This window comes from Camelus bactrianus, chromosome 9, assembly GCF_048773025.1.
Source record: "Camelus bactrianus isolate YW-2024 breed Bactrian camel chromosome 9, ASM4877302v1, whole genome shotgun sequence".
Classification (NCBI taxonomy): Eukaryota; Metazoa; Chordata; class Mammalia; order Artiodactyla; family Camelidae; genus Camelus; species Camelus bactrianus.
Window position 1 is genome coordinate 7382315 of NC_133547.1, and position 11250 is coordinate 7393564.

At 46.8% G+C, this 11250-nt stretch overlaps 1 protein-coding gene across 2 annotated transcripts; it reads left to right on the forward strand.

Annotated features, from left to right (window-relative positions):
• The first annotated feature begins 1863 nt into the window (after window positions 1-1863).
• On the forward strand, window positions 1864-8530 carry CABP5 (calcium binding protein 5). 2 transcript variants are annotated; one of them, XM_010946882.2, is made up of 6 exons: window positions 1864-1926; window positions 3482-3512; window positions 4020-4163; window positions 5114-5223; window positions 6706-6853; window positions 8505-8530. In XM_010946882.2, the coding sequence occupies exons 1-6, from the start codon at window positions 1864-1866 to the stop codon at window positions 8528-8530; spliced, it is 522 nt and encodes a 173-aa protein (XP_010945184.1). The 2 variants fall into 2 exon arrangements, with proteins under 2 accessions (XP_010945184.1, XP_074227313.1); XM_074371212.1 differs by lacking the exon at window positions 1864-1926 and having other exon boundaries at window positions 3283-3512.
• The last annotated feature ends 2720 nt before the right edge of the window (window positions 8531-11250 follow it).

Sequence of the window (11250 nt, forward strand, 5' to 3'; positions counted from 1 at the left end):
CCTCGTGGAGAGCCCTGCGTGCCCCTGCAGGGGTGTGGAACCTTATCCCGCAGGCAGAGAAAGGGCACAGTGAGGTCTGGGGGTGAAAAGATCACGCTGACTGCTGGAGTACTTGGCCCCTGCAGAGATGAGCCTGGAGCTGAGGGGAGTGGCGGAGACCGGAGTCCCTGTGGTGTAAATCCTGTCCTAAAAATTGTCGGAAGCCATCAGGGGGAGATGATGCTGGGAGGGCTCTGGGAAGAGCATGCAGGAGAGCAGCCAGGGAGCTTTGCTGGAGTAAAAATTCATTATTCAGTATGAATTGAAATCCATCATTTTGATTTGTTACATTACTGATGATCATTTTAATCATTTAAGAAATTGCCAATGTAGGGGGAGGGTATAGCTCAGTGGCAGAGCACGTGCTTGCACGAGGTCCTGGGTCCTGGGTTCAACCCCTAGTACCTCCATTAAAAAATAAATAAACCTAATTGCCCCTCCCTCAAAAACAAACAAAAAATAAATAAAAACAAAAAAGAAAGTGTCTGCTAGGTTTTCCCACTATAAAGTGACCCTCTTTTGAAATTAGTATTTTGTGAGGACATCCTTTGAGCTATGTAAATATTATCAAACTTTCCGCTTATCTTTATCTTTGTATGGACTCCTGGTTTCCCACTTGTCCTATATAACTTGTTACTGTTAGTTTGATTTTCAAATTTCCCCTGATATGGCCAGTGGAGCTTCTTAAAGCTGAGCTCTGTGTTCTTTTGTCCTGTCCCCATAACTGAGCACATTCCTGCTTTATGGTGCCAGATGTTTTAGGCTCATCTTGTAATACTTGTCCTGCTCCAGACATGGAATCAGCTGTTTCTTCTAGGAGTCTTGGCTCCTATTTAGCAGAGAATGGTACTTAGAAGTCAAGATCTGGATGCCAGAGGTGTTCGTTAACACTAGGGTGCCGCTGCTTCCGTGTCCTCTTAGAGAATCTATGTTCCAGTGTCCTACACACACAGTGACATCTGTGCTCTCTGTATTGAAATCCATGAGCACATGCCAATGCTTTCAGTTCCATTCCAACACCACAGAGCTCCATGGACTCATCCTCCCCCTCCCAGGCCCCAACGGTCTGCACCATGCTGCCCCCACCGGGGCCTCCCCCCCACTCTACTACCTTACTGAAACTGGCTCCCTACACTGATGGCCCCCAGTCCCCTCCCCATCCTGAGCAGACAGGATTGCCTCCTTGGGCTCTGACCACCCCCAGCAGCATGGATGCCTACTTTGCCCCTCCCCCTGAATTATTCAGAAAAAAAAGGAAGGGGAGAGATGAGCAGAGGAAGAGCAAATACCATTCTCTTAACCACCACGTATACCTATTCCTAAAATCAGGTTGTCGTGTAATTTTTGCATTCTCATTTACACACATTCCTGACTTACTCAAGAGCTCTTTAATCCAGGCCATGTCCTCTCCATCTTCCCCTGCTCAAAGGGCAGCCGAGGCCAGGCTTACACAGCACTCAATGTGCCTGTTGGAACATGGTATGAATGGATGCCCTCTGCTCTAATCCTCGTTTCAAAACTATCCTTCCAATTCCATTCTGGGGATAAAAGGTCAGAGCCTGACACTGGCTCCCCCTCCAGCCTCACTCGAGCCAGATGGGGAGGCAGGAACAACTCTGATCCCTCCCCAACCCGAGTAGAGATTTCCAACCCAGCTGTCACAGCTCTTAGGGAGCTGGGGGACCGAGGAAGAGGCCAAGAGAGGCAGGAAGAGTTGGCAAAGGAGTGGTAGAGAAGATAAGGAGCCTGAGCCACCAAAGGGGACAGGAAGGAGGGGGAGCCATCTTGAGACTGGCACCTGGTGAGCTCTGCCCTGCCCACTCCATGCAGTTTCCCATGGGCCCTGCCTGCATCTTCTTAAGAAAAGGCATCGCTGAGAAACACCGGGTGAGGTGGTGGACGATGGGGAAGGATGGTGGGCAGGGCAAAGGGAGCTGGGATGTAGGCAAAAGAAGGGACACGGCGGGTGGGATGGAAAAGAGGGAGCAGGTGGGAGAGCAGCAACCAAGAAGGCAGAAGAATTCCAGGGAGCATAGTGGGGACACCTGGGGCAGTGAAATGGGTGAGAGTGAATTAGAAATCAGGACCAGAAAGTGGAAGATGAAGGAGGAGAATTAACAGGGGAACCGGGAAGATGTCACAGTTGTGATCACCATCATTCCTTTCTTTGGGCACCACAGTGATAATGGTGATGGTGGTGGTGATGGTGGTGGTGGTGGTGGTGGTGGTGATAACAGTACTGCTACTTATAAGTCATTGCTGTGTGCCCAGACTTTGCATCCCTGATGCCATTTAATCCTCAGAATGCCTCATGAGGTCCATAATCCTTTCATTCCCATTTTACTAGATGTGGAAACTAAGGCTCTGAGTCATGAAGTCCCTTGCTTTAAGCTTACACAATTAATAGGTGGCAGAGCCAGGTCTGCTTGATTCCAGTGTGCAGACTTTTAATTGTTAGTCTTTAAGATCACCAAAGAGACAGAGAGAGGATTGGGGTTGGGGGAGAGTAAGAAAGAGAAGCCGGGAGAAAGTCTGCACAGATAAAGGGAGATAGGGGGTGAAAGGGGCCAGTGGTTGACAGAATTTCCCAGTTGGCATGCCATGTACCCAAATCTGACCCTTCAGGTTTGTCCAGGAGTGGGTGGTAACATGATTGGAAATTCTTAAAAGTTTTAGGAATTAATCTTGCTGGCAGTCACCATCCTGCTTGGGTGCCACTGAGCACTGCTCCCACCCAACAGATTCTAACCCTTAGGAGAAAACATGGTGGCAGATGAAAAAAGAGTCAATGGAACAGAGTGGAAAGAATTCTGACCTGGGAGCCAAGAGCCCTGAATTCAAATCCCAGCTCTCAATGCACCTGACTTGCTGCATGACTTCTAGGGAGTGATTTACTATCTCCCTGCTTTGGGCAAGGGGTCTGCCATTATAAGCGGTGTGACCTCAGGCAGGTTCCTTAACCTTTCTGTCCCTCGGCTTCCCCTTAAATAAGATGGGAATGATATTTGGCTTCACCTCACAGAGTGGTTCTGAAGTTTAAATGAAACGATTATGGAAGCCTGGCACAGTCAGCACTCTGAATGCGTTAGCTATGATTCCCAGTCTGGCTTCCTTCATCTGGAGAAGGCGGGGACTGGATTCCGTGGCCTCCAAGACCAAGACCCATTTCAGCACAATGGGATAGATGTCTATTTGGGAAAGGCAGGAGGGGAGATACTGAGATTGAAGGATGGGAGAGAGGAAATGAGAAGCGATGAGGAAGAGCAGGAGGAGAAAATAGCCATGGAATGGGAATCAGGAGATGGGAGAACGAAGGTGAGAGTGGTGGAGGGGAGTGAGCAAGGAAGGAAGAGAAACAGAAAAGGATGCGTGAAGGATGGAGAAGTCAATGTGGATCCCTGACCCTGTCTCCAAATCCCCTCCCCACCACATTCCTTTCCAGGAAAGACCACTGGGGCCAGATGAGATTGAAGGTAATAAATACTCTCACCCGCAAATGCCCCATATTGCCATCTACCTGCTTACCTGCTCTCTGTCCCTCTGTGCATTTCAGTACAAATCCCTTGACATGAAAATTTTACATCACTCTCTCTTTTCACTCAACTGTGATTTTGTGGCAGCTTAAGTAGCTTCCAAAGTGTTTAGAAGGCATACCCATCCCCAAGCGTCTTAGAGATCCAGGAGTGACACATGAGTTTTAGGCTGCATCCAAAATTGTTGTTTTTTCCCTTGATGGTTCTGAAGTTTCCCATAACTTCACCCAAGAATGTGAAGGACTTCGGTGCTGTCATTTAGTGGTCTCAGAAAATTTTCCTCTTGCTAACACATTTCCTACATCACTCCTTTTTGAAATTTTGGGTTTTTATAATATATTCTTCTTTGAGGAATCTCCAGTCAGTGCCACACTGATAGTTTCAAGGGATGCTATTCTCCCACATTGACTGTTTCAAGTTCCCCAAAGTTCTTCTCTCAACTTTCAGAGCTCCGGGAAGCATTTCTTGAATTTGACAAAGACCGAGATGGGTTCATCTCCTGTAAGGATTTGGGGAATCTCATGAGGACAATGGGGTACATGCCCACGGAGATGGAACTGATTGAACTGGGCCAGCAAATCCACATGAACTGTGAGGCTGGGCAGGGGTGGGAGGAATGACTGGGGTTTGGGGTGGGCTGAGGGTGGCACTGGGAAGGATATGGAGGTTGACAGTAGAGTTGGAGATATGGAGAAGGGAAGGGGGCTCGAAGTCTGGAAGGAAACAGTTTAGATTATACTTAGGGAGGGAGCACTTGAATTGGTTAAAAGAGTGACTTTTAGAGATACGTTGAGTTCAAGTCCCAGTTCTGTTATTTACTAATTGTAGTCATTTTGAAAAGTAGAGTTAGCCCCCACTCTTAAGCCTCAGTTTCCCTATCCACCCAGGGACGATGATATCACTCCTTACCTTGTGGGATTGTGGAAAGGATAAAGATGTTAATACAGGTAAAGGCTTAGCCTCCAGTAAATGCTCATTAAATGTAGGTTATTATCATCACCACTAAGATGCATGAGTGGACTGCAAGATTGGAGCTGTATTTGATGTTGGAAACAAACTTGGAGTTAAAGCCTAATGGTGAATAATTTTGCAAAAAGGATGAGTTTTTAGATGGAGACCAGAGCTGATTTTGTGACCAGAGCTGGGATAAAATTGCTACTGGGTTTGCTTCTGAGCATGTTACTGAGCAAACAATGTTGAATTCAAGGAGGTGATGTTATTCATATCTGGAAGGGATTTGGTGCTCATTTAATTCACACTCTCCCTTCTGCAGATCTACAGATGAGGACATCTAGATCTGAACCAATTAAGAGACTTGCTTAAGGTCACACGAACAGTTAGTTACTTCCACCATGCCACACCCCATCCACTCCTGTTCAGATGAGAGGGGCAAGAGGGCTTGAGTTGGCCAAAACAGGAACCTCTTAGAAGGCAGAGAGATTGAAGCAGATCTATTTCTTGAATGGAGTTGAAGGGAAAATGAGGTAACAGAGGGTTGGGAGCATACAGAATCTCACTAGACCTGCCTCTTCTGTTCACAGTGGGTGGCCGTGTAGACTTTGATGACTTTGTGGAGCTGATGGCCCCCAAATTGCTTGCAGAAACAGCTGGGATGATCGGTGTCCAGGAGATGCGAGATGCCTTCAAGGAAGTGAGTTAAGAGTTTGACAATGTTGGGGGTGGTTGACAGAGACCCCAAGGGTCTATGATTAGTCATTAACCATGGACAGAACCCACCAAAACCAATTCTTTTTCTAACTATGGTGCAATTAATAGGGAAGAAAAATAATATATTTCAAGCACTTGCAATGGACAAGGTCCTCTACGTATTTTATCTAATTTAGCATATTAGGAGTAAGTAGTCCTTTATCCCAATACTGCACATGAAGAAACAGAGGCTCCTGGAAATGACATATCATATCCAAGATCCTACACTTTCCGAAACACATGTTAGGACCTCTAATCTTCATGCCTGTAACAGGAAGAAGGAACTCAAGAATTTGAGATCCCAGGAGGGAACTCAAAGACATCATCTGGTTGAACCCACTTGTTGTAGAGATGCTTAAAAGAGATGAGATCCGAGGAGGGTAAGGGGCTTGCTGAAATTCACTTATATTCCCTAATAAAATGCTGTCCTCAGTCAGAGAGCTTTCAACTACACAAAGCAAAAATAAAGAATCATAGTGTTTGGAAGGAAAGACTCTGGAGTTGGGCAAACATGGGCCCAAATTCCAGGAAGATTGCCATCTACTTACTAGCTATGTGGTCCTTCTCTCTCGGCTTCTTGTAAAGATGTAGCACCATATCATCCAGCAGAACTTCCTGTGACCCCAGAAATACTCTGCCTCCCATGGTAGCCACTGACCCCAAATGTGGCCAGTATGACCCAGGAACTGAATTTTTAATTGTATTGAATTTTGATTAATTTCAATTAAATTATTTCATTTCCACTTGCATTCCATTGACTATCATTTCAATTTGTTCAAATTTTTAAATGAATCCTGAAGACAATTACTGGAAAACTTTCTTTTGGAACAACTTGGGTATGTGAATCGACTTTCTCAACTATGATTTTTCCCGAAACCCAAACGCAAAAGAAATATTTCTGATAATATTTAGTGTCTGAATTGAGAAGTGTTGTGAGTGTAAAATGAACCCTGGGTTAAGATTTAATATCTTAGCTTAAGTATCCTTAAGTGGGCTAGGAAGCCAGTGGAGGTCTTTAAGCAAGGGAGGGACAAGATCTGATTAACATTTGAAATGAATGAGAATATCAAGTCCTGGTGTGTGGAGAACAGATGATGCAGGACCACAGTGAGAGCCAGAGGACCAGTTAGGAGGCTGTGGCCACCATCCAGACACGAGCTGATTGTGGTTTGAAACAGGTTAGCATCAGTGTTGCTAGAGGAGGACAGTTGGCCCCCAGATGTGATTGCACATAGAACAGAAAAGCCTCTCTGGTAGATTAGTTAAATCTCTGAGGAGCTGACTTCTAGCGGATGATGTGCAAAAGCTCTAAGCTGAGTTCCTGTCTCACGGGAAGTGATCACTAAACACTGCTCTGATTATTATTCTGATTATTGTTATTGATGTGGTCGGTGTGGCTAATACCGTCCCCTCTGTTCCTATTCAGTTTGACGCCAACGGAGACGGGGCGATCACCCTAGTGGAGCTGCAGCAGGCCATGCAAAGGCTGCTGGGGGACAAGCTCACGCCCCAGGAGATCTCCGAGATTGTCCAGGAAGCTGATGTCAACGGCGATGGCACCGTCGACTTCGAAGGTGATGTTGTGTGGCCGCGGCCACAGTGGGAGTCCACCTCCATCTCCCCTGTGTGACTTTTTCCCAAGTCAGCCGTTCCTTCTCCGTCTTTAAGGTTGGAGGAGGGGGCTGAGGGTTTGGAAGTGTTGGTTCCATCCCTTTCTGCCCATGTTGTGTCAGAGCGCTCAGGGTCTCTGCTGTCTGCTTGTTTCCGCACCTGGACGCTCCTTGGAACACCCTGTCCAGAAGCCCATTCCCGCTCCGCCTCCCCCATCCCTGTCTGGTTCACTGGGTGCCTCTGTCACAAGAACTGTCCCATCACAAGGAGAGTGGACTAGTTAGCAGCTGGGACGCTGGGATCAGATTCGCAGGGCTCAGATTCAGCCTCGATGCTGACTAACTGTGCGGTCTTGTCCTAGTCGCTTACTCTCTTTAAGTGTCAGTTTTCCCGTCTGCAGGATGGGGGTTAAGGATGACACCTTTCTACCAAAGAAACACTAAAAGAGATCATGCACCAAGCACTCACAGAGCACTTCAAGTTCTAACTGATTCAAAAAATTTCAGCATCTAAACTGCTGCCTATGAGGCAAAAGTCCACAATTCTTAGTCTGATGTCCAGGCGCATCCATGAAGCCTCCCCACCCACCCACCCACAGCCGTATCTTCTACACCCACTCTCTCAACTTTTATGCTCTGGTGTTACCTGCTCTGTGCTCTCCAACTTCTGTCCCTTTCTCGCTGCTCTTCCTTCCACTTACCACACCTTTTCCACGTCATCGATGCACTTTCCAATCGTATCCATCCCTGAGGAAGCTGCATGCAATGCCGATGCAACCCCTGCTAAGAACCTTCCCTTCATCCTGAGCTGAGTGTGTTCGTTCCAGCCACGAAGACTTACACGGGTTTTTCTATTCCTCTCCGAAGGAAGTTATGACCACAGACCGTGCTGTATTGAGTTGTGTTTGCCTCCTAGACTGTAAAATCTTGGCAGACAGTGAGAGAATTTCTCTAAACCATCTCTGCTCAACGATTTCCAACGTGGAAACTCAGTAGATGTTTGTTGCCGGGTTGCAACTTAGCAAATGTTTGCTGGGTGCCTGTTGGATGTAGCCAGTCTCAAGTGTACAGTGGGCATCAATGAAAATCTGAAAGAGGTAATGTGATTTGAGAGGAAAGAAGCCTCAGGCCAACCGCAGATAAGGGAAGGACAGATTGGCCTCAAGACCTGGTGGGGCCAGTAAGCTCCTCTGACTTTGAGTCACAGTAAAATCAGGTACAACTTGTGTTCGTTCCAGGCTTCTCCAGTCACCACCTACGCGTCCTCAGACACACTGGGCAACCTCAGCAGCCTCAGTGTGCTCACCTGTAAAATAGTACTTACCCCTCCAGGGTTGGCTGAAAAGATGAAATCAGAGTCTCATAATTACAGTTTGTTGAATGCTGACTGCATCTTAGAAGTATTACATTCTTCAACCATCTTAAAAATCATCTAAGGTCAAAAGCAATCCTATGATTCCCATTTTGTGGATGAAGAAATTGAGGCATCGAGGGGTCAAGTAATTCACCTCCCAAAGACCCATCAGTGGCTCCCGACGTGTCGTAAAGGCTGAAAAAAATAATGGTGGCTGCTCTTACAAATAGGTGCCTCACCAGGAACTTTTTTGTTTTGCAGAGTTTGTGAAGATGATGTCCCGTTGAAGAGATTCTGGAATCCCCAGTCACCCTCCAGCTGGTCAACTGGGACCAAGCGCTGGTGGAGGACCAAATTCCCCAGGGCCCTTAGGGAGGGTGGGAGGGTGAGGGGAGGCTGTGGACTGAGGTTAGACCGGAAGTGAGAGCTCTGGCCGGATGGGGTGGGGGTTACGTCTCTAGAACTAGATTAAGAAGGAAGAGTCTGGGTGGAAATGTGAACAGTGCTGGGGTCTAGTTGCTGCTCCCCCAATTCCAAAGACTAATAACATCTTTTGACATCATATCATCCTAAATCCCTTCAACCTGCCAGAGTCTCTTCCTCAGATTCCTCTGGATTAAAATAGTCTTCTCTTCTGTTAGACTCAAAGAATTCAGCACCCAGTCTCCCCTTCCCCCTTCTTGCTTCAACTGCTTCAAGTCCCCTCAGTTTCTTTCTCTTTGTAGAAAAAGGCATGTCAATCACAAGGATAAAAACAGGGTCCTTGATAAGAGTGGGCTTGGAAATGGTTAATTAAAGAGGCATCCGAATGAGCTCACCCCCCTCTTTCCTTGATTTCCTGGAAGCACAGTCTGTTTTCATCTCTCCAGCCTCCTACTTCCTTCTCCTTGTGTCACATACTCAGGCCACTGAATTAAACCACAAATCTGGATTATCGAGGTTTAGAGCAAGCTGATCCGCCAGGAAATTAATCCCCCTCGAAATGACATCATGCACAGAGAGAGAGAGAAGACGGGACCCTCTAAATCCTCAGCTCGGCCAGGTTGCCGCGAAGCCATTCCTGGAAGCCACTTGCCTCTGTGGCGGTCTGCCCTGGGATGCTGAGAGGTGCCCTCCCACCCTGACCCTGATCTGCGCTGGGAAACCAGGAAGGCATCTTCCTCCTCACCTCTGCCTGTGAGCAGCACACGTCAGTAACGCCAGGGTCCTCACAATAAAGAGTTCCTTTCACACCTTCCTCCGAGTTTCTCTCACATTCAAAGTCCATCAGGTAGACATAGAAAATGGGTCATCTAGTTCAATATCCTCTTTTTATCACATTTCCATTTTAATTTAGAAAAGTGGAACTGGAATAATGTGCTTCCTAACTCTGTTGCAGCTGCCCTTTTTGACCACTCTTCACTATCCCAAGACCATCTTCTTTTTCTTTTTTTCCTATCTTTTAATTTTCAGTATTTCAGTTATGTTATATTTCTATGTCCTCTTTATTTATTTTTCTGGATTGAACCCAGGAGCTCGTGCATGCTAAACGTGTGCTTTACCACTGAGCTCTATACCCTCCCCTCCAAGATCATTTTATTTTTAAACTTCTTCCTTCCTTCCTCATTTTTTCCTTCCTTCTTTCCCTCCTTCTGCCCGCCCTTCATTTATTCAACAGCAGCATAGGAAGTGCTGGCTAGGCGCGAGGCACTCCTCCAAGCATGGGGCTGTAGCGGTGAATAAAATAGCCCCAAACCTCAGACCTCAGAAGCTTACATCGTAATGGGAGGAGACAGACACGAAACAAAATAAATGAGTAAATATAGCCATATCTGAGTGTTAGAAGGTGATGAGAGAGGTGGAAGAAATGGAGCAGGTAGTGGGGTTAAGGATGAGGAGGAGTTGCCATTCTAGGTATGGAGTTCATTGAGCACTGGGGTGGGGGGTGTGTCTGGGGAAGAGGTTTCAGACACAGTATAGTGCAAATGCAAAGGCCCTGAGGCAGGAATGTACCTGGAGTGTTGGAGGAATAGCAGGGAGACCAGGGTGGCTGAAGAGGGGTCAGAGTAGATCAGGGGTAAAATCATGCAAGTCTGTTCTTAGAGGCTATTTCGAGAACTTCGGAGGGTTTGGAGCAGAGGAGGGACATGGTCCAGATCACCTTTAAAAGAGGACTCCCGCCTCCTGTCTCAGCTCTGTCTCACTCCATCTATACACTAAAGTATCCACCTACACACTCTTTCGAGCACCTGTTCAATATATTTGCTGAGTCCCTACTAGTTGCCTGGCATTTTCCCAGATGATGGGAAAAGAGCAAGGAGAAGGACTTCAAGGAGCTCGCATTCTAGAGCCCTGCAATCCAGTAGGATCTTTGACAATGGTGGAATATTCTAGACCTGCATCGTCCTTTATGGTAGCCATGAGCCACGTGTGGCTATTGTGTGATAATTGTGGTGAGTGAGGCTGAGAGACTGGATTTTATTAAGTTAACAACATTTTATTAATAAATTATTGATATTACAAATTACTTAAGCTTACACAACCCCGTGTGGTCAGCGCATGTTCGTGCCATGAGTCGGATTATTCTAGGTCCTAGAGATAGCCTGATGATAAAGTCTTTGCTTTCTTGGAATTTATAGTGCAGTGTGGGGGTGGTGGGGGGAGAAAAAAAATCACTTAAGGGAAGTTCAGACAAGGATGAATACTTTGAGGGAGGTAAAGTGGAGTGGTTAGATACCCAGAGAATTGAAGGGAGCTGCAGAGGTGGCTTCACTAGCTAGAATGGTCAGAAAGGGCATTTCTTAGAGACGGGCTGTCTCTAGTTGGGTTCCCAGAGTTGCTCCTCTGTCTGAGAGTGGGAGCATGCAGTTTTATCAAGGAGTGTCCTTGGGATCGATACCTGGGGAAGGAACTTGGATTGGGCAGAGGGAGATGTTGAACGGCAATGCAAACTCAAGCAGTGGCTTGAGTGGAATGAGTGAGGGCACAGAGGTATAAAACGAGCTGAGGGAAGGTGCTAAATGAGATG